The sequence below is a fragment of the Thalia democratica genome, unplaced genomic scaffold (assembly GCF_965202585.1).
Source record: "Thalia democratica unplaced genomic scaffold, ktThaDemo2.hap1.1 HAP1_SCAFFOLD_294, whole genome shotgun sequence".
Classification (NCBI taxonomy): Eukaryota; Metazoa; Chordata; class Thaliacea; order Salpida; family Salpidae; genus Thalia; species Thalia democratica.
Window position 1 is genome coordinate 66,805 of NW_028139393.1, and position 20,496 is coordinate 87,300.

The 20,496-nt window shown below is 34.9% G+C and overlaps 14 protein-coding genes across 14 annotated transcripts; all 14 read right to left on the reverse strand.

The window, feature by feature from the left end:
* Nucleotides 1-3,806: 3,806 nt before the first annotated feature.
* Nucleotides 3,807-4,166, reverse strand: LOC145846156 (histone H2B 1/2-like). The gene has a single exon (XM_082953073.1). It carries the CDS (start codon nucleotides 4,164-4,166, stop codon nucleotides 3,807-3,809), a length of 360 nt encoding a protein of 119 aa, XP_082809199.1.
* A 164-nt stretch (nucleotides 4,167-4,330) lies between these two features.
* On the reverse strand, nucleotides 4,331-4,711 carry LOC145846157 (histone H2A). Its single transcript, XM_082953074.1, has one exon. The coding sequence runs from the start codon at nucleotides 4,709-4,711 to the stop codon at nucleotides 4,331-4,333; it is 381 nt and encodes a 126-aa protein (XP_082809200.1).
* A 182-nt stretch (nucleotides 4,712-4,893) lies between these two features.
* LOC145846107 (histone H4-like) lies at nucleotides 4,894-5,205 on the reverse strand. The gene has a single exon (XM_082953022.1). The coding sequence runs from the start codon at nucleotides 5,203-5,205 to the stop codon at nucleotides 4,894-4,896; it is 312 nt and encodes a 103-aa protein (XP_082809148.1).
* Nucleotides 5,206-5,393: 188 nt separating this feature from the next.
* LOC145846125 (histone H3) lies at nucleotides 5,394-5,804 on the reverse strand. The gene has a single exon (XM_082953040.1). It carries the CDS (start codon nucleotides 5,802-5,804, stop codon nucleotides 5,394-5,396), a length of 411 nt encoding a protein of 136 aa, XP_082809166.1.
* A 181-nt stretch (nucleotides 5,805-5,985) lies between these two features.
* Nucleotides 5,986-6,546, reverse strand: LOC145846158 (histone H1-III-like). Its single transcript, XM_082953075.1, has one exon. The coding sequence runs from the start codon at nucleotides 6,544-6,546 to the stop codon at nucleotides 5,986-5,988; it is 561 nt and encodes a 186-aa protein (XP_082809201.1).
* A 4,535-nt stretch (nucleotides 6,547-11,081) lies between these two features.
* On the reverse strand, nucleotides 11,082-11,441 carry LOC145846159 (histone H2B 1/2-like). The gene has a single exon (XM_082953076.1). It carries the CDS (start codon nucleotides 11,439-11,441, stop codon nucleotides 11,082-11,084), a length of 360 nt encoding a protein of 119 aa, XP_082809202.1.
* Nucleotides 11,442-11,605: 164 nt separating this feature from the next.
* LOC145846160 (histone H2A) lies at nucleotides 11,606-11,986 on the reverse strand. Its single transcript, XM_082953077.1, has one exon. The coding sequence runs from the start codon at nucleotides 11,984-11,986 to the stop codon at nucleotides 11,606-11,608; it is 381 nt and encodes a 126-aa protein (XP_082809203.1).
* Nucleotides 11,987-12,168: 182 nt separating this feature from the next.
* LOC145846119 (histone H4-like) lies at nucleotides 12,169-12,480 on the reverse strand. Its single transcript, XM_082953035.1, has one exon. It carries the CDS (start codon nucleotides 12,478-12,480, stop codon nucleotides 12,169-12,171), a length of 312 nt encoding a protein of 103 aa, XP_082809161.1.
* A 188-nt stretch (nucleotides 12,481-12,668) lies between these two features.
* Nucleotides 12,669-13,079, reverse strand: LOC145846126 (histone H3). The gene has a single exon (XM_082953041.1). It carries the CDS (start codon nucleotides 13,077-13,079, stop codon nucleotides 12,669-12,671), a length of 411 nt encoding a protein of 136 aa, XP_082809167.1.
* A 181-nt stretch (nucleotides 13,080-13,260) lies between these two features.
* On the reverse strand, nucleotides 13,261-13,821 carry LOC145846161 (histone H1-III-like). Its single transcript, XM_082953078.1, has one exon. It carries the CDS (start codon nucleotides 13,819-13,821, stop codon nucleotides 13,261-13,263), a length of 561 nt encoding a protein of 186 aa, XP_082809204.1.
* Nucleotides 13,822-18,356: 4,535 nt separating this feature from the next.
* Nucleotides 18,357-18,716, reverse strand: LOC145846162 (histone H2B 1/2-like). Its single transcript, XM_082953080.1, has one exon. The coding sequence runs from the start codon at nucleotides 18,714-18,716 to the stop codon at nucleotides 18,357-18,359; it is 360 nt and encodes a 119-aa protein (XP_082809206.1).
* A 164-nt stretch (nucleotides 18,717-18,880) lies between these two features.
* On the reverse strand, nucleotides 18,881-19,261 carry LOC145846163 (histone H2A). Its single transcript, XM_082953081.1, has one exon. The coding sequence runs from the start codon at nucleotides 19,259-19,261 to the stop codon at nucleotides 18,881-18,883; it is 381 nt and encodes a 126-aa protein (XP_082809207.1).
* Nucleotides 19,262-19,443: 182 nt separating this feature from the next.
* Nucleotides 19,444-19,755, reverse strand: LOC145846118 (histone H4-like). The gene has a single exon (XM_082953033.1). The coding sequence runs from the start codon at nucleotides 19,753-19,755 to the stop codon at nucleotides 19,444-19,446; it is 312 nt and encodes a 103-aa protein (XP_082809159.1).
* A 188-nt stretch (nucleotides 19,756-19,943) lies between these two features.
* LOC145846124 (histone H3) lies at nucleotides 19,944-20,354 on the reverse strand. Its single transcript, XM_082953039.1, has one exon. The coding sequence runs from the start codon at nucleotides 20,352-20,354 to the stop codon at nucleotides 19,944-19,946; it is 411 nt and encodes a 136-aa protein (XP_082809165.1).
* Between the last annotated feature and the right edge of the window lie 142 nt (nucleotides 20,355-20,496).

Genomic DNA, 20,496 nt, shown 5'->3' on the forward strand with positions numbered 1-20,496 from the left:
TTGAAAGTTGTAAACTACGTTTAAACACAAATTTTATTTTCCAGTGTATATGAAAAACTAGTTTAACAGGTAAGTAGTTTAACATTCAATTGGTGTTTCAAACAACTGATTCAAGCTGTTATACAGTTTAAAAAATAACTGATGCGATTTTGCTCGTTAAACTTAAACCTTGATCAAACTAAGAACTTTAACTTTGCAGATTTCAACCGAATAAAGTGTGCTGATAAAAGTGAACAAATGGATTTGGTTGTAAATTTTTCAAACAAAATAAAGTTAATTAAATTCAAAGAAGTAAATAAGTCGAAAAAGCTTATGAACACTAGCACTAAATTTGAACTTAAACAAAAGCTGATATCTTTTGGATGAAAAATTTTACGTAAAAAAAGAGGTTGGTTTATTTTTTAAGCAGCATTATATACAAAATAAAATCGAGTAAGAAAATCGAAATGAAAAAGTTTTGAAGTAAAATTGACAAACTTAGTGTTTGAATAAAGCTTTGTTTACAATCAGCACTCATAACCTTTCAATCTATCTTTGAAACTTTTTAACTGGAAAATAATGCAACTAGGTTTTTTTTTCAAACTTTGTTTTGTCACTTCTCATAAAGTTTTAAAGTCAGTCGAAACAACATAGATACTGACACATATTTTGAAACAACAACAGTACTGTTTTTTAAAGTTTACGATTGAAGTGTTTACCAAGTTAAACATGTGTTTTAACTGCTTTACTGCTAATAGTAATTTCCTAGTTTACTCAACCTAGATTAATCATAATGTTCTGTACCATTGATTTCATTGACTAAATGTTTTGCTTTTCGAAATTCGTAACTAGTTATCTCTAACTTACTGTTAATGTAGTTAAAAACACAGCTTAGGATAAGTTACATTTTATTCTCGGATGTCGTTAAGAACATAGCTGTTGTAGCAATAACATATAAACTTGAAGCAAAGTAACTGTTATCTTATTCAATTATAGACCATATAAAACAAAGTATTTGCTTGATTCAAAGTTTTACATTGTAGTTTGCCTATTATGGAACTTGTACTGTCACATAATAGGCTGTAAAAAAATGAAGGCTAAAAAAGTTTTTGTCTTGCTTTGTCCAATTTTTCTTCTTCTTTACATTTATAAAAACTACACAGCTTAAAGCAACAAGTTACAGTAATTTTGCTTTCTTATGTATAGCGTACTTAAGGGTAACAAACAAGTGGTAACAAGTTTTTTACTTCTTTTCTTTGTACCATGTTTCAGCTAATCAATTGGTTTATTTCATATGCTTGACAAGATTAGAAAGCTTAAATCAAGTAAGTAGATGTAAGCTTTGTAAAATAAAAGATTTATTTATACAAGTTCATCATTTTATTAAGGTATTTTGTTTTGTAAATTGCGTACTTGTTAATAGCGTTCTCTTTCTTTTGAACAAACGATGTTGTTTACATTTATGTGTTACACCAGTTTTGAATTGTTAAGCATGTTTCAGTTGTAGTTTAATTGTAATTGAACAGTATTTTTTAAGGACACTAAACATTGTTTGTTATTAACAGTTTAAAACGTTTTCAGTTAATAAGTCAAAGTTTTATTTCTGTTTAAGCGTACTATTTTCATTGAAAAATAAAAATAGTTTTTACAGTGACGTAGGCACAGTTTTTTTTAATAAACTAAAAAACAAATGAAATATTGAATTAAAAAATGTCCACAAAGTAAGCATGAATAAGAATAAGTTTTATTTGGAAAAGAAAGTTAAAAGGAAAAAGGCCACGAAAAAGACACTCAAGTTAGTTAAAGCTTTTCACTAAGCATTCGACAATAGTAAGCAATAAAGTAAGGATTAGAGCAGTTATCTAGCTAGAGTTCCTTTCTTAACAGTTGCATAAAAAAAGTACAGTAGAGAAATTGTAGCGAGCTAGGTATTTAATAAATAATGGGTTTATAGTTTGGAGGGAAATTGTTTTTTGATTCTTTTTCACCACAAAGTTGATTAAGTGTGTGTATTTGTGTTGTTGAGTTTAGTAGTCATTAGTAGCTTGTGTATTTAATTGGTGATCCACCTAATCTTTAGATTCAAAAAGTACATAGCTTAAAACAAACAAGTATCGTCGTTTTGAGTTGTCTCATACATAGTTTAAAAAAGAGTTACAAAAAATGGTAACAAGCTGTTCCATTTTTACCTTGGAATCATGTCGTTATTTGTCATAGCCACAGAAAAAATGAGTTCAACAAAACAAGTATGAGCTTTGTAAGCAGAAAGATTATTTCAATTGTATGTTTGTTTTAAACAATCACTGTTGTTTACATTACTGTTCAACTTTTAAACAGTTTTTTATTGTTTCATTTGCATTCTGATAAGTAAAACTAATACTTATTTGACAATCAGACCTTAAATAAATATCATTGAGCATTTTTAGTATCAAAGCAAAGTAAATGTTTCTTCTCATTTAATATAATGTCTTATTTAAGCATAATTTTTTATTTAGTGACAGATTGATTTTTTTATTAAACTAACAACAAATATCTATTGAGTGTTTGAAAAACAAGTTTACAAAGTAAAATGAACTAGAATAAGTTTTGTTTAAACAATAAGTTAAACAAGAAAATTCCCATTAAAAAACATTTTTACCTAACATTTAAATACTAGTGAAGCAGAAAAACTTATTCTACATTATCAAAAGTAGTTTAAAATGTCAAGTAGAACTACAAAAACTAAAGTAAGTGTAACTAACTAGTAGAAACAAAAACAGAGAAATTCAGCTTTAGAAAGTTTATTTAGAAGTTATTGAAACACACTAACTGTTACTTTTTACCAACACGCACAATGTAGATATAAATTTGTACATTTTTTTGTCGCTTAGTTTAAGCTTGTTTGACACTGTTTACTCGACATTAGTAGCTGCTTAAATCAACTGGTGGTCCTGATTACTTTAGATATGTAGAAACATAACTTTCAACAAACTACTAGAGTTGTTAAAGGTCAGTAAGTTGTCTCATATCTAGTTAAAACAAGTACCTTTTACTTTGAAAACTAGAATAATAAATTACTTAAAAAAGTACAAGCAGTTACTTTTTTGTGTTTTACCAAGTTTCAACCAATGAGCTGGTTTGTTTTGTGTGTTTATGTTTTGAATTGAAAATGTTTCTTGAATATGCTAAACAGAAGTTAGCTTTGAAAGAAGGAATATGTTATTTTACTTGAAAAACACATCTGTAATTTTTTGTCTTGAACAACCATTTTTGTATTCATTTATGTATTCGTAACTTTTTAAAACGTGTTACATGGCTTCAATTGCAGTTAAGTTGATAAGAAGAACTCGTTTAAAAAGTTAAAGCTCGGTTGTGTTACTAATAATCAACAACAACTTAAAATAAAGTTACAACTAAGTTTTTGCATGTTATAAGTGATATACATTTTTGTTTAAAAAGATGATACTTTTTTGTAAGCACTTATTTATTGAATGTTTCAACAGAACTTCAGCAAATGAATAAAAACAAGTGTTTTGTACAAAAAGTATTCAGATGAAAAATCTTACGGACAACAAAATCAAGTTAGTTAAACATCTTTTACAAACCATTTGATTACAAGCACTACTACTGTTTTTAGACTAATGCAATGCTTTTTCTACAATATAACGAGTTACAAGTTTATAAAGTATTTGAAACAAAAAAAAAGTGTGTTCATTCAAGTATATGAGTTTTTAATTTACACAAATAAGAATTTATTTGTACTAAGCTTATATTCTTGTACTTTAAGTAAACATGAACAGCTGGTTCTATTCAAATGGTGGTCCTGAAAAGGACCGGTTGTTTAGCGTTTATTTTGAGCTGGTGTATTTGGTAACAGCTTTAGTTCCTTCTGAAACTGCGTGCTTTGACAACTCGCCGGGGAGCAAGAGCCTGACAGCAGTTTGAATTTCGCGGCTGCTAACAGTTGACCTCTTGTTGTAATGAGCCAAACGTGAAGCCTCTGCTGCAATGCGCTCGAAGATGTCGTTGACAAATGAGTTCATGATTCCCATTGCCTTGCTGGAAATTCCGGTGTCGGGGTGCACTTGCTTCAAAACTTTGTACACATAGATGCCAAAGCTTTCTTTGTTCCTCCTCCTTCGCTTCTTCTTGCCGTCGACCGGAGCGGTCTTGGCTACTGACTTCTTCGCGCCTTTGGTTGCTGTCATGATGATGTGTGGACTTCTGTCTCGGCGCCAGTTTATATGCTGAAAAATTATGCAAATTAGCATAGTTCCGTACGCGAACGATAGCTGGTTTCTCTCACTTCACAATTCTCTCGTTTGTTGTAAATATTTTGGTGGTCCTGAAAAGGACCTGGTTTTTTTTTAACTTAGGCTGACTTTTTTGAAGCGGTCTTCTTAGGCAATAGTACTGCCTGGATGTTTGGAAGAACACCACCTTGAGCAATTGTGACGCCTCCGAGAAGTTTGTTCAACTCTTCGTCGTTGCGAATAGCTAGTTGCAAATGGCGAGGAATGATCCTGCTTTTCTTGTTGTCACGAGCAGCGTTACCGGCAAGCTCGAGCACTTCTGCGCTCAAGTACTCGAGAACGGCAGCCAGATAAACTGGAGCACCAGCTCCGACTCTTTGGCTGTAGTTGCCGGTGCGCAACAGGCGGTGCACGCGACCGACTGGAAACTGCAGTCCTGCACGGGAAGACCTGCTCTTCGGCTTAGATTTGAGTTTTGATCCTTTACCACGTCCTGACATTTTGTTGTTCGAATGATTGTGATGATAGCTTGCACAGCTCACTATAAAACTCATACCTAACCGCGTCGAACGAAAAACTAATTTGCATATGTCATAGCTAATGCTTAATCTTGTCAAAAGTGTTGTAAAACTTTTATATTGAATTAGGTGGTCCTAAAAAGGACCGGGTTTGCTAAAAGCGATTAGCCACCGAAGCCGTACAAGGTTCTTCCTTGACGCTTGAGTGCGTACACGACGTCGAGTGCTGTGACGGTCTTGCGCTTGGCGTGCTCTGTGTATGTTACTGCATCGCGAATAACATTTTCCAAGAAAACTTTCATGACGCCTCTCGTTTCTTCGTAAATCAGTCCCGAGATTCGCTTAACTCCGCCTCGGCGAGCCAAACGGCGGATTGCCGGCTTCGTGATGCCTTGGATGTTATCGCGAAGCACTTTGCGATGGCGCTTAGCACCTCCCTTTCCCAAGCCTTTACCTCCTTTGCCGCGTCCAGACATGTTGTTGAATATACTTATTTCGTCAGTGCGTCGAGATTATATACAAGCTGTTACGGACGCGTACGGTTACTACTAACTAATTTGCATACTCAAAAAAGTCTCTTAACTTACATTTTTTCGTTCGGTTAAGTTTTTCTCACTGTCAAAGTTTTAAGGTGGCCCTGAAAAGGACCGGTTTTAGCTAACGCTCAAGCTCTTTCGCCACGCATTCTCCTGGCGAGCTGGATGTCTTTGGGCATGATTGTCACACGCTTGGCGTGGATCGCGCAAAGGTTAGTATCTTCGAACAAACCAACGAGGTACGCTTCGCTTGCTTCTTGCAAAGCCATAACGGCACTGCTTTGGAACCTCAAGTCAGTTTTGAAGTCTTGAGCTATTTCACGTACCAGACGCTGAAAAGGCAACTTGCGCAAAAGAAGCTCAGTTGACTTCTGGTAGCGTCTGATTTCTCTCAGAGCAACTGTGCCGGGCCTGTAGCGATGAGGCTTCTTCACACCTCCGGTAGCGGGTGCGCTCTTGCGAGCGGCCTTGGTGGCGAGCTGTTTCCTTGGAGCCTTGCCTCCGGTTGACTTACGAGCGGTTTGCTTGGTACGAGCCATTTTGATGATAAAACTGTTTGTTGCAAGACAGTTTATATACTGTTCGCATAGACACGGACGCGAGCGATTCCGCTGTGTAGTCTAATTTGCATATTTTCAACTTAGCATTGTTTTATGCATTTCGAGTTGCGTTATATTTTGTTTGAGTGGTCCTGAAAAGGACCTTGGGTAAAAGAACAACTTATTTTTTGCAGCTCTTCTTCTTGGATGCTTTTTTGGCTGCCGGCTTCTTCTTGGTTACTTTCTTCTTCTTGCTTGCAGCTTTTTTAGATGCTGCCTTCTTAGGAGCGCACTTTTTAGCAGGTCGCTTTTTGGCTGCTGGTTTTTTTGCAGCCTTCTTGGGAGCACACTTCTTTTTTGGTTTTTTAGCTGCGGCCTTCTTTGCTGCTGGCTTTTTAGCTACTTTCTTTGTCCTCTTCTTGGGCCCAGCAGCTGGCATTGGAGCAAGCTTGAACGAGCCAGAAGCGCCTTTTCCAGTTGTCTGGAGAAAAGCACCTTTGGTCACGCCGCTGGTAAGTGCTCTCTTCAAGTGAGAATTGGAAGCTGTGAGGTCAAGCTTGTAGGTGTCCGCAATAAACTTTTGTATCTTCTGGCGGGATGTACCTTTTCGTTCCTTCATTGCTCCAAGGGCAGAGCTAATCATTTCCCTGTAAGTAGGGTGCTCTGCCTTCTTGGCGCTTGGTCTCTTGGAGGACCTGGCTGCGGCTGGCGCTGGTACTGCTGCTACTGCTGTGGTAGACATGATGAATGAATAATAAAGCGACCAAAACGATACTTGCAAGAGTTACTGACTGTGACGAATTGACTGTCGAGCAGTTATGCTTTGCAAGGTACCTTTTACTTCTTAGCATTTTTGCATTAGCATGTTTGTTTAACACATATATGCTTATAAAAACTTAGTTGTCTTATTACGAATGTTGAAAAAGTTCCAGTAAGAAAGAAACCATATCTAACTTGTTCTAAAAGTAATTTTTTTTAAAGCATTAGTTTGAAAAGTCCAGAAATAACAGCCTGTATCTTACAGCACACCTCTAAATACATTAAGAAAAACATAAATGAAACAAAACATGTTAACACACTCCCGACTGAGTTTTCCTTTGCCGCTCACCTAAAGTAATAAAGTTTTAACAAAGCACAAGGTTTTTTTTTACCTCAAACTTAAACAAAGTTTCATTATATCGATTTCATGGAGTTTTGTTAATCGTAAGTTCTATCAAGTATGTTCAAGTTAATTACAGTTTAAACTAATGTGTAAAAAGTAATTTCAAAAGAATAAAAGAGTTCATTTTGTTTAGCTTTACTAGTTATGATTACTCATAATCAATATACTCATAAGCAATGTACTCAAAACTTTTATTAAACAGACAACTAGATAACTTTGTTCTTGCACATACTAGTAACTTACCTTACAACAATGTTTTCCAAACAACCTTTCAAAAACGTACTGTACAGTAACTATGATGATACTTGTTTGAAAGTTGTAAACTACGTTTAAACACAAATTTTATTTTCCAGTGTATATGAAAAACTAGTTTAACAGGTAAGTAGTTTAACATTCAATTGGTGTTTCAAACAACTGATTCAAGCTGTTATACAGTTTAAAAAATAACTGATGCGATTTTGCTCGTTAAACTTAAACCTTGATCAAACTAAGAACTTTAACTTTGCAGATTTCAACCGAATAAAGTGTGCTGATAAAAGTGAACAAATGGATTTGGTTGTAAATTTTTCAAACAAAATAAAGTTAATTAAATTCAAAGAAGTAAATAAGTCGAAAAAGCTTATGAACACTAGCACTAAATTTGAACTTAAACAAAAGCTGATATCTTTTGGATGAAAAATTTTACGTAAAAAAAGAGGTTGGTTTATTTTTTAAGCAGCATTATATACAAAATAAAATCGAGTAAGAAAATCGAAATGAAAAAGTTTTGAAGTAAAATTGACAAACTTAGTGTTTGAATAAAGCTTTGTTTACAATCAGCACTCATAACCTTTCAATCTATCTTTGAAACTTTTTAACTGGAAAATAATGCAACTAGGTTTTTTTTTCAAACTTTGTTTTGTCACTTCTCATAAAGTTTTAAAGTCAGTCGAAACAACATAGATACTGACACATATTTTGAAACAACAACAGTACTGTTTTTTAAAGTTTACGATTGAAGTGTTTACCAAGTTAAACATGTGTTTTAACTGCTTTACTGCTAATAGTAATTTCCTAGTTTACTCAACCTAGATTAATCATAATGTTCTGTACCATTGATTTCATTGACTAAATGTTTTGCTTTTCGAAATTCGTAACTAGTTATCTCTAACTTACTGTTAATGTAGTTAAAAACACAGCTTAGGATAAGTTACATTTTATTCTCGGATGTCGTTAAGAACATAGCTGTTGTAGCAATAACATATAAACTTGAAGCAAAGTAACTGTTATCTTATTCAATTATAGACCATATAAAACAAAGTATTTGCTTGATTCAAAGTTTTACATTGTAGTTTGCCTATTATGGAACTTGTACTGTCACATAATAGGCTGTAAAAAAATGAAGGCTAAAAAAGTTTTTGTCTTGCTTTGTCCAATTTTTCTTCTTCTTTACATTTATAAAAACTACACAGCTTAAAGCAACAAGTTACAGTAATTTTGCTTTCTTATGTATAGCGTACTTAAGGGTAACAAACAAGTGGTAACAAGTTTTTTACTTCTTTTCTTTGTACCATGTTTCAGCTAATCAATTGGTTTATTTCATATGCTTGACAAGATTAGAAAGCTTAAATCAAGTAAGTAGATGTAAGCTTTGTAAAATAAAAGATTTATTTATACAAGTTCATCATTTTATTAAGGTATTTTGTTTTGTAAATTGCGTACTTGTTAATAGCGTTCTCTTTCTTTTGAACAAACGATGTTGTTTACATTTATGTGTTACACCAGTTTTGAATTGCTAAGCATGTTTCAGTTGTAGTTTAATTGTAATTGAACAGTATTTTTTAAGGACACTAAACATTGTTTGTTATTAACAGTTTAAAACGTTTTCAGTTAATAAGTCAAAGTTTTATTTCTGTTTAAGCGTACTATTTTCATTGAAAAATAAAAATAGTTTTTACAGTGACGTAGGCACAGTTTTTTTTAATAAACTAAAAAACAAATGAAATATTGAATTAAAAAATGTCCACAAAGTAAGCATGAATAAGAATAAGTTTTATTTGGAAAAGAAAGTTAAAAGGAAAAAGGCCACGAAAAAGACACTCAAGTTAGTTAAAGCTTTTCACTAAGCATTCGACAATAGTAAGCAATAAAGTAAGGATTAGAGCAGTTATCTAGCTAGAGTTCCTTTCTTAACAGTTGCATAAAAAAAGTACAGTAGAGAAATTGTAGCGAGCTAGGTATTTAATAAATAATGGGTTTATAGTTTGGAGGGAAATTGTTTTTTGATTCTTTTTCACCACAAAGTTGATTAAGTGTGTGTATTTGTGTTGTTGAGTTTAGTAGTCATTAGTAGCTTGTGTATTTAATTGGTGATCCACCTAATCTTTAGATTCAAAAAGTACATAGCTTAAAACAAACAAGTATCGTCGTTTTGAGTTGTCTCATACATAGTTTAAAAAAGAGTTACAAAAAATGGTAACAAGCTGTTCCATTTTTACCTTGGAATCATGTCGTTATTTGTCATAGCCACAGAAAAAATGAGTTCAACAAAACAAGTATGAGCTTTGTAAGCAGAAAGATTATTTCAATTGTATGTTTGTTTTAAACAATCACTGTTGTTTACATTACTGTTCAACTTTTAAACAGTTTTTTATTGTTTCATTTGCATTCTGATAAGTAAAACTAATACTTATTTGACAATCAGACCTTAAATAAATATCATTGAGCATTTTTAGTATCAAAGCAAAGTAAATGTTTCTTCTCATTTAATATAATGTCTTATTTAAGCATAATTTTTTATTTAGTGACAGATTGATTTTTTTATTAAACTAACAACAAATATCTATTGAGTGTTTGAAAAACAAGTTTACAAAGTAAAATGAACTAGAATAAGTTTTGTTTAAACAATAAGTTAAACAAGAAAATTCCCATTAAAAAACATTTTTACCTAACATTTAAATACTAGTGAAGCAGAAAAACTTATTCTACATTATCAAAAGTAGTTTAAAATGTCAAGTAGAACTACAAAAACTAAAGTAAGTGTAACTAACTAGTAGAAACAAAAACAGAGAAATTCAGCTTTAGAAAGTTTATTTAGAAGTTATTGAAACACACTAACTGTTACTTTTTACCAACACGCACAATGTAGATATAAATTTGTACATTTTTTTGTCGCTTAGTTTAAGCTTGTTTGACACTGTTTACTCGACATTAGTAGCTGCTTAAATCAACTGGTGGTCCTGATTACTTTAGATATGTAGAAACATAACTTTCAACAAACTACTAGAGTTGTTAAAGGTCAGTAAGTTGTCTCATATCTAGTTAAAACAAGTACCTTTTACTTTGAAAACTAGAATAATAAATTACTTAAAAAAGTACAAGCAGTTACTTTTTTGTGTTTTACCAAGTTTCAACCAATGAGCTGGTTTGTTTTGTGTGTTTATGTTTTGAATTGAAAATGTTTCTTGAATATGCTAAACAGAAGTTAGCTTTGAAAGAAGGAATATGTTATTTTACTTGAAAAACACATCTGTAATTTTTTGTCTTGAACAACCATTTTTGTATTCATTTATGTATTCGTAACTTTTTAAAACGTGTTACATGGCTTCAATTGCAGTTAAGTTGATAAGAAGAACTCGTTTAAAAAGTTAAAGCTCGGTTGTGTTACTAATAATCAACAACAACTTAAAATAAAGTTACAACTAAGTTTTTGCATGTTATAAGTGATATACATTTTTGTTTAAAAAGATGATACTTTTTTGTAAGCACTTATTTATTGAATGTTTCAACAGAACTTCAGCAAATGAATAAAAACAAGTGTTTTGTACAAAAAGTATTCAGATGAAAAATCTTACGGACAACAAAATCAAGTTAGTTAAACATCTTTTACAAACCATTTGATTACAAGCACTACTACTGTTTTTAGACTAATGCAATGCTTTTTCTACAATATAACGAGTTACAAGTTTATAAAGTATTTGAAACAAAAAAAAAGTGTGTTCATTCAAGTATATGAGTTTTTAATTTACACAAATAAGAATTTATTTGTACTAAGCTTATATTCTTGTACTTTAAGTAAACATGAACAGCTGGTTCTATTCAAATGGTGGTCCTGAAAAGGACCGGTTGTTTAGCGTTTATTTTGAGCTGGTGTATTTGGTAACAGCTTTAGTTCCTTCTGAAACTGCGTGCTTTGACAACTCGCCGGGGAGCAAGAGCCTGACAGCAGTTTGAATTTCGCGGCTGCTAACAGTTGACCTCTTGTTGTAATGAGCCAAACGTGAAGCCTCTGCTGCAATGCGCTCGAAGATGTCGTTGACAAATGAGTTCATGATTCCCATTGCCTTGCTGGAAATTCCGGTGTCGGGGTGCACTTGCTTCAAAACTTTGTACACATAGATGCCAAAGCTTTCTTTGTTCCTCCTCCTTCGCTTCTTCTTGCCGTCGACCGGAGCGGTCTTGGCTACTGACTTCTTCGCGCCTTTGGTTGCTGTCATGATGATGTGTGGACTTCTGTCTCGGCGCCAGTTTATATGCTGAAAAATTATGCAAATTAGCATAGTTCCGTACGCGAACGATAGCTGGTTTCTCTCACTTCACAATTCTCTCGTTTGTTGTAAATATTTTGGTGGTCCTGAAAAGGACCTGGTTTTTTTTTAACTTAGGCTGACTTTTTTGAAGCGGTCTTCTTAGGCAATAGTACTGCCTGGATGTTTGGAAGAACACCACCTTGAGCAATTGTGACGCCTCCGAGAAGTTTGTTCAACTCTTCGTCGTTGCGAATAGCTAGTTGCAAATGGCGAGGAATGATCCTGCTTTTCTTGTTGTCACGAGCAGCGTTACCGGCAAGCTCGAGCACTTCTGCGCTCAAGTACTCGAGAACGGCAGCCAGATAAACTGGAGCACCAGCTCCGACTCTTTGGCTGTAGTTGCCGGTGCGCAACAGGCGGTGCACGCGACCGACTGGAAACTGCAGTCCTGCACGGGAAGACCTGCTCTTCGGCTTAGATTTGAGTTTTGATCCTTTACCACGTCCTGACATTTTGTTGTTCGAATGATTGTGATGATAGCTTGCACAGCTCACTATAAAACTCATACCTAACCGCGTCGAACGAAAAACTAATTTGCATATGTCATAGCTAATGCTTAATCTTGTCAAAAGTGTTGTAAAACTTTTATATTGAATTAGGTGGTCCTAAAAAGGACCGGGTTTGCTAAAAGCGATTAGCCACCGAAGCCGTACAAGGTTCTTCCTTGACGCTTGAGTGCGTACACGACGTCGAGTGCTGTGACGGTCTTGCGCTTGGCGTGCTCTGTGTATGTTACTGCATCGCGAATAACATTTTCCAAGAAAACTTTCATGACGCCTCTCGTTTCTTCGTAAATCAGTCCCGAGATTCGCTTAACTCCGCCTCGGCGAGCCAAACGGCGGATTGCCGGCTTCGTGATGCCTTGGATGTTATCGCGAAGCACTTTGCGATGGCGCTTAGCACCTCCCTTTCCCAAGCCTTTACCTCCTTTGCCGCGTCCAGACATGTTGTTGAATATACTTATTTCGTCAGTGCGTCGAGATTATATACAAGCTGTTACGGACGCGTACGGTTACTACTAACTAATTTGCATACTCAAAAAAGTCTCTTAACTTACATTTTTTCGTTCGGTTAAGTTTTTCTCACTGTCAAAGTTTTAAGGTGGCCCTGAAAAGGACCGGTTTTAGCTAACGCTCAAGCTCTTTCGCCACGCATTCTCCTGGCGAGCTGGATGTCTTTGGGCATGATTGTCACACGCTTGGCGTGGATCGCGCAAAGGTTAGTATCTTCGAACAAACCAACGAGGTACGCTTCGCTTGCTTCTTGCAAAGCCATAACGGCACTGCTTTGGAACCTCAAGTCAGTTTTGAAGTCTTGAGCTATTTCACGTACCAGACGCTGAAAAGGCAACTTGCGCAAAAGAAGCTCAGTTGACTTCTGGTAGCGTCTGATTTCTCTCAGAGCAACTGTGCCGGGCCTGTAGCGATGAGGCTTCTTCACACCTCCGGTAGCGGGTGCGCTCTTGCGAGCGGCCTTGGTGGCGAGCTGTTTCCTTGGAGCCTTGCCTCCGGTTGACTTACGAGCGGTTTGCTTGGTACGAGCCATTTTGATGATAAAACTGTTTGTTGCAAGACAGTTTATATACTGTTCGCATAGACACGGACGCGAGCGATTCCGCTGTGTAGTCTAATTTGCATATTTTCAACTTAGCATTGTTTTATGCATTTCGAGTTGCGTTATATTTTGTTTGAGTGGTCCTGAAAAGGACCTTGGGTAAAAGAACAACTTATTTTTTGCAGCTCTTCTTCTTGGATGCTTTTTTGGCTGCCGGCTTCTTCTTGGTTACTTTCTTCTTCTTGCTTGCAGCTTTTTTAGATGCTGCCTTCTTAGGAGCGCACTTTTTAGCAGGTCGCTTTTTGGCTGCTGGTTTTTTTGCAGCCTTCTTGGGAGCACACTTCTTTTTTGGTTTTTTAGCTGCGGCCTTCTTTGCTGCTGGCTTTTTAGCTACTTTCTTTGTCCTCTTCTTGGGCCCAGCAGCTGGCATTGGAGCAAGCTTGAACGAGCCAGAAGCGCCTTTTCCAGTTGTCTGGAGAAAAGCACCTTTGGTCACGCCGCTGGTAAGTGCTCTCTTCAAGTGAGAATTGGAAGCTGTGAGGTCAAGCTTGTAGGTGTCCGCAATAAACTTTTGTATCTTCTGGCGGGATGTACCTTTTCGTTCCTTCATTGCTCCAAGGGCAGAGCTAATCATTTCCCTGTAAGTAGGGTGCTCTGCCTTCTTGGCGCTTGGTCTCTTGGAGGACCTGGCTGCGGCTGGCGCTGGTACTGCTGCTACTGCTGTGGTAGACATGATGAATGAATAATAAAGCGACCAAAACGATACTTGCAAGAGTTACTGACTGTGACGAATTGACTGTCGAGCAGTTATGCTTTGCAAGGTACCTTTTACTTCTTAGCATTTTTGCATTAGCATGTTTGTTTAACACATATATGCTTATAAAAACTTAGTTGTCTTATTACGAATGTTGAAAAAGTTCCAGTAAGAAAGAAACCATATCTAACTTGTTCTAAAAGTAATTTTTTTTAAAGCATTAGTTTGAAAAGTCCAGAAATAACAGCCTGTATCTTACAGCACACCTCTAAATACATTAAGAAAAACATAAATGAAACAAAACATGTTAACACACTCCCGACTGAGTTTTCCTTTGCCGCTCACCTAAAGTAATAAAGTTTTAACAAAGCACAAGGTTTTTTTTTACCTCAAACTTAAACAAAGTTTCATTATATCGATTTCATGGAGTTTTGTTAATCGTAAGTTCTATCAAGTATGTTCAAGTTAATTACAGTTTAAACTAATGTGTAAAAAGTAATTTCAAAAGAATAAAAGAGTTCATTTTGTTTAGCTTTACTAGTTATGATTACTCATAATCAATATACTCATAAGCAATGTACTCAAAACTTTTATTAAACAGACAACTAGATAACTTTGTTCTTGCACATACTAGTAACTTACCTTACAACAATGTTTTCCAAACAACCTTTCAAAAACGTACTGTACAGTAACTATGATGATACTTGTTTGAAAGTTGTAAACTACGTTTAAACACAAATTTTATTTTCCAGTGTATATGAAAAACTAGTTTAACAGGTAAGTAGTTTAACATTCAATTGGTGTTTCAAACAACTGATTCAAGCTGTTATACAGTTTAAAAAATAACTGATGCGATTTTGCTCGTTAAACTTAAACCTTGATCAAACTAAGAACTTTAACTTTGCAGATTTCAACCGAATAAAGTGTGCTGATAAAAGTGAACAAATGGATTTGGTTGTAAATTTTTCAAACAAAATAAAGTTAATTAAATTCAAAGAAGTAAATAAGTCGAAAAAGCTTATGAACACTAGCACTAAATTTGAACTTAAACAAAAGCTGATATCTTTTGGATGAAAAATTTTACGTAAAAAAAGAGGTTGGTTTATTTTTTAAGCAGCATTATATACAAAATAAAATCGAGTAAGAAAATCGAAATGAAAAAGTTTTGAAGTAAAATTGACAAACTTAGTGTTTGAATAAAGCTTTGTTTACAATCAGCACTCATAACCTTTCAATCTATCTTTGAAACTTTTTAACTGGAAAATAATGCAACTAGGTTTTTTTTTCAAACTTTGTTTTGTCACTTCTCATAAAGTTTTAAAGTCAGTCGAAACAACATAGATACTGACACATATTTTGAAACAACAACAGTACTGTTTTTTAAAGTTTACGATTGAAGTGTTTACCAAGTTAAACATGTGTTTTAACTGCTTTACTGCTAATAGTAATTTCCTAGTTTACTCAACCTAGATTAATCATAATGTTCTGTACCATTGATTTCATTGACTAAATGTTTTGCTTTTCGAAATTCGTAACTAGTTATCTCTAACTTACTGTTAATGTAGTTAAAAACACAGCTTAGGATAAGTTACATTTTATTCTCGGATGTCGTTAAGAACATAGCTGTTGTAGCAATAACATATAAACTTGAAGCAAAGTAACTGTTATCTTATTCAATTATAGACCATATAAAACAAAGTATTTGCTTGATTCAAAGTTTTACATTGTAGTTTGCCTATTATGGAACTTGTACTGTCACATAATAGGCTGTAAAAAAATGAAGGCTAAAAAAGTTTTTGTCTTGCTTTGTCCAATTTTTCTTCTTCTTTACATTTATAAAAACTACACAGCTTAAAGCAACAAGTTACAGTAATTTTGCTTTCTTATGTATAGCGTACTTAAGGGTAACAAACAAGTGGTAACAAGTTTTTTACTTCTTTTCTTTGTACCATGTTTCAGCTAATCAATTGGTTTATTTCATATGCTTGACAAGATTAGAAAGCTTAAATCAAGTAAGTAGATGTAAGCTTTGTAAAATAAAAGATTTATTTATACAAGTTCATCATTTTATTAAGGTATTTTGTTTTGTAAATTGCGTACTTGTTAATAGCGTTCTCTTTCTTTTGAACAAACGATGTTGTTTACATTTATGTGTTACACCAGTTTTGAATTGCTAAGCATGTTTCAGTTGTAGTTTAATTGTAATTGAACAGTATTTTTTAAGGACACTAAACATTGTTTGTTATTAACAGTTTAAAACGTTTTCAGTTAATAAGTCAAAGTTTTATTTCTGTTTAAGCGTACTATTTTCATTGAAAAATAAAAATAGTTTTTACAGTGACGTAGGCACAGTTTTTTTTAATAAACTAAAAAACAAATGAAATATTGAATTAAAAAATGTCCACAAAGTAAGCATGAATAAGAATAAGTTTTATTTGGAAAAGAAAGTTAAAAGGAAAAAGGCCACGAAAAAGACACTCAAGTTAGTTAAAGCTTTTCACTAAGCATTCGACAATAGTAAGCAATAAAGTAAGGATTAGAGCAGTTATCTAGCTAGAGTTCCTTTCTTAACAGTTGCATAAAAAAAGTACAGTAGAGAAATTGTAGCGAGCTAGGTATTTAATAAATAATGGGTTTATAGTTTGGAGGGAAATTGTTTTTTGATTCTTTTTCACCACAAAGTTGATTAAGTGTGTGTATTTGTGTTGTTGAGTTTAGTAGTCATTAGTAGCTTGTGTATTTAATTGGTGATCCACCTAATCTTTAGATTCAAAAAGTACATAGCTTAAAACAAACAAGTATCGTCGTTTTGAGTTGTCTCATACATAGTTTAAAAAAGAGTTACAAAAAATGGTAACAAGCTGTTCCATTTTTATCTTGGAATCATGTCGTTATTTGTCATAGCCACAGAAAAAATGAGTTCAACAAAACAAGTATGAGCTTTGTAAGCAGAAAGATTATTTCAATTGTATGTTTGTTTTAAACAATCACTGTTGTTTACATTACTGTTCAACTTTTAAACAGTTTTTTATTGTTTCATTTGCATTCTGATAAGTAAAACTAATACTTATTTGACAATCAGACCTTAAATAAATATCATTGAGCATTTTTAGTATCAAAGCAAAGTAAATGTTTCTTCTCATTTAATATAATGTCTTATTTAAGCATAATTTTTTATTTAGTGACAGATTGATTTTTTTATTAAACTAACAACAAATATCTATTGAGTGTTTGAAAAACAAGTTTACAAAGTAAAATGAACTAGAATAAGTTTTGTTTAAACAATAAGTTAAACAAGAAAATTCCCATTAAAAAACATTTTTACCTAACATTTAAATACTAGTGAAGCAGAAAAACTTATTCTACATTATCAAAAGTAGTTTAAAATGTCAAGTAGAACTACAAAAACTAAAGTAAGTGTAACTAACTAGTAGAAACAAAAACAGAGAAATTCAGCTTTAGAAAGTTTATTTAGAAGTTATTGAAACACACTAACTGTTACTTTTTACCAACACGCACAATGTAGATATAAATTTGTACATTTTTTTGTCGCTTAGTTTAAGCTTGTTTGACACTGTTTACTCGACATTAGTAGCTGCTTAAATCAACTGGTGGTCCTGATTACTTTAGATATGTAGAAACATAACTTTCAACAAACTACTAGAGTTGTTAAAGGTCAGTAAGTTGTCTCATATCTAGTTAAAACAAGTACCTTTTACTTTGAAAACTAGAATAATAAATTACTTAAAAAAGTACAAGCAGTTACTTTTTTGTGTTTTACCAAGTTTCAACCAATGAGCTGGTTTGTTTTGTGTGTTTATGTTTTGAATTGAAAATGTTTCTTGAATATGCTAAACAGAAGTTAGCTTTGAAAGAAGGAATATGTTATTTTACTTGAAAAACACATCTGTAATTTTTTGTCTTGAACAACCATTTTTGTATTCATTTATGTATTCGTAACTTTTTAAAACGTGTTACATGGCTTCAATTGCAGTTAAGTTGATAAGAAGAACTCGTTTAAAAAGTTAAAGCTCGGTTGTGTTACTAATAATCAACAACAACTTAAAATAAAGTTACAACTAAGTTTTTGCATGTTATAAGTGATATACATTTTTGTTTAAAAAGATGATACTTTTTTGTAAGCACTTATTTATTGAATGTTTCAACAGAACTTCAGCAAATGAATAAAAACAAGTGTTTTGTACAAAAAGTATTCAGATGAAAAATCTTACGGACAACAAAATCAAGTTAGTTAAACATCTTTTACAAACCATTTGATTACAAGCACTACTACTGTTTTTAGACTAATGCAATGCTTTTTCTACAATATAACGAGTTACAAGTTTATAAAGTATTTGAAACAAAAAAAAAGTGTGTTCATTCAAGTATATGAGTTTTTAATTTACACAAATAAGAATTTATTTGTACTAAGCTTATATTCTTGTACTTTAAGTAAACATGAACAGCTGGTTCTATTCAAATGGTGGTCCTGAAAAGGACCGGTTGTTTAGCGTTTATTTTGAGCTGGTGTATTTGGTAACAGCTTTAGTTCCTTCTGAAACTGCGTGCTTTGACAACTCGCCGGGGAGCAAGAGCCTGACAGCAGTTTGAATTTCGCGGCTGCTAACAGTTGACCTCTTGTTGTAATGAGCCAAACGTGAAGCCTCTGCTGCAATGCGCTCGAAGATGTCGTTGACAAATGAGTTCATGATTCCCATTGCCTTGCTGGAAATTCCGGTGTCGGGGTGCACTTGCTTCAAAACTTTGTACACATAGATGCCAAAGCTTTCTTTGTTCCTCCTCCTTCGCTTCTTCTTGCCGTCGACCGGAGCGGTCTTGGCTACTGACTTCTTCGCGCCTTTGGTTGCTGTCATGATGATGTGTGGACTTCTGTCTCGGCGCCAGTTTATATGCTGAAAAATTATGCAAATTAGCATAGTTCCGTACGCGAACGATAGCTGGTTTCTCTCACTTCACAATTCTCTCGTTTGTTGTAAATATTTTGGTGGTCCTGAAAAGGACCTGGTTTTTTTTTAACTTAGGCTGACTTTTTTGAAGCGGTCTTCTTAGGCAATAGTACTGCCTGGATGTTTGGAAGAACACCACCTTGAGCAATTGTGACGCCTCCGAGAAGTTTGTTCAACTCTTCGTCGTTGCGAATAGCTAGTTGCAAATGGCGAGGAATGATCCTGCTTTTCTTGTTGTCACGAGCAGCGTTACCGGCAAGCTCGAGCACTTCTGCGCTCAAGTACTCGAGAACGGCAGCCAGATAAACTGGAGCACCAGCTCCGACTCTTTGGCTGTAGTTGCCGGTGCGCAACAGGCGGTGCACGCGACCGACTGGAAACTGCAGTCCTGCACGGGAAGACCTGCTCTTCGGCTTAGATTTGAGTTTTGATCCTTTACCACGTCCTGACATTTTGTTGTTCGAATGATTGTGATGATAGCTTGCACAGCTCACTATAAAACTCATACCTAACCGCGTCGAACGAAAAACTAATTTGCATATGTCATAGCTAATGCTTAATCTTGTCAAAAGTGTTGTAAAACTTTTATATTGAATTAGGTGGTCCTAAAAAGGACCGGGTTTGCTAAAAGCGATTAGCCACCGAAGCCGTACAAGGTTCTTCCTTGACGCTTGAGTGCGTACACGACGTCGAGTGCTGTGACGGTCTTGCGCTTGGCGTGCTCTGTGTATGTTACTGCATCGCGAATAACATTTTCCAAGAAAACTTTCATGACGCCTCTCGTTTCTTCGTAAATCAGTCCCGAGATTCGCTTAACTCCGCCTCGGCGAGCCAAACGGCGGATTGCCGGCTTCGTGATGCCTTGGATGTTATCGCGAAGCACTTTGCGATGGCGCTTAGCACCTCCCTTTCCCAAGCCTTTACCTCCTTTGCCGCGTCCAGACATGTTGTTGAATATACTTATTTCGTCAGTGCGTCGAGATTATATACAAGCTGTTACGGACGCGTACGGTTACTACTAACTAATTTGCATACTCAAAAAAGTCTCTTAACTTACATTTTTTCGTTCGGTTAAGTTTTTCTCACTGTCAAAGTTTTAAGGTGGCCCTGAAAAGGACCGGTTTTAGCTAACGCTCAAGCTCTTTCGCCACGCATTCTCCTGGCGAGCTGGATGTCTTTGGGCATGATTGTCACACGCTTGGCGTGGATCGCGCAAAGGTTAGTATCTTCGAACAAACCAACGAGGTACGCTTCGCTTGCTTCTTGCAAAGCCATAACGGCACTGCTTTGGAACCTCAAGTCAGTTTTGAAGTCTTGAGCTATTTCACGTACCAGACGCTGAAAAGGCAACTTGCGCAAAAGAAGCTCAGTTGACTTCTGGTAGCGTCTGATTTCTCTCAGAGCAACTGTGCCGGGCCTGTAGCGATGAGGCTTCTTCACACCTCCGGTAGCGGGTGCGCTCTTGCGAGCGGCCTTGGTGGCGAGCTGTTTCCTTGGAGCCTTGCCTCCGGTTGACTTACGAGCGGTTTGCTTGGTACGAGCCATTTTGATGATAAAACTGTTTGTTGCAAGACAGTTTATATACTGTTCGCATAGACACGGACGCGAGCGATTCCGCTGTGTAGTCTAATTTGCATATTTTCAACTTAGCATTGTTTTATGCATTTCGAGTTGCGTTATATTTTGT

Bases quoted from the DNA above. Each gene is read 5' to 3' on its own strand.
- LOC145846161 (XM_082953078.1), bottom strand. From the start codon at position 13,821: ATGTCTACCACAGCAGTAGCAGCAGTACCAGCGCCAGCCGCAGCCAGG.
- LOC145846125 (XM_082953040.1), bottom strand. From the start codon at position 5,804: ATGGCTCGTACCAAGCAAACCGCTCGTAAGTCAACCGGAGGCAAGGCT.
- LOC145846163 (XM_082953081.1), bottom strand. From the start codon at position 19,261: ATGTCAGGACGTGGTAAAGGATCAAAACTCAAATCTAAGCCGAAGAGC.
- LOC145846158 (XM_082953075.1), bottom strand. From the start codon at position 6,546: ATGTCTACCACAGCAGTAGCAGCAGTACCAGCGCCAGCCGCAGCCAGG.
- LOC145846126 (XM_082953041.1), bottom strand. From the start codon at position 13,079: ATGGCTCGTACCAAGCAAACCGCTCGTAAGTCAACCGGAGGCAAGGCT.
- LOC145846107 (XM_082953022.1), bottom strand. From the start codon at position 5,205: ATGTCTGGACGCGGCAAAGGAGGTAAAGGCTTGGGAAAGGGAGGTGCT.
- LOC145846162 (XM_082953080.1), bottom strand. From the start codon at position 18,716: ATGACAGCAACCAAAGGCGCGAAGAAGTCAGTAGCCAAGACCGCTCCG.
- LOC145846118 (XM_082953033.1), bottom strand. From the start codon at position 19,755: ATGTCTGGACGCGGCAAAGGAGGTAAAGGCTTGGGAAAGGGAGGTGCT.
- LOC145846124 (XM_082953039.1), bottom strand. From the start codon at position 20,354: ATGGCTCGTACCAAGCAAACCGCTCGTAAGTCAACCGGAGGCAAGGCT.
- LOC145846160 (XM_082953077.1), bottom strand. From the start codon at position 11,986: ATGTCAGGACGTGGTAAAGGATCAAAACTCAAATCTAAGCCGAAGAGC.
- LOC145846157 (XM_082953074.1), bottom strand. From the start codon at position 4,711: ATGTCAGGACGTGGTAAAGGATCAAAACTCAAATCTAAGCCGAAGAGC.
- LOC145846156 (XM_082953073.1), bottom strand. From the start codon at position 4,166: ATGACAGCAACCAAAGGCGCGAAGAAGTCAGTAGCCAAGACCGCTCCG.
- LOC145846119 (XM_082953035.1), bottom strand. From the start codon at position 12,480: ATGTCTGGACGCGGCAAAGGAGGTAAAGGCTTGGGAAAGGGAGGTGCT.
- LOC145846159 (XM_082953076.1), bottom strand. From the start codon at position 11,441: ATGACAGCAACCAAAGGCGCGAAGAAGTCAGTAGCCAAGACCGCTCCG.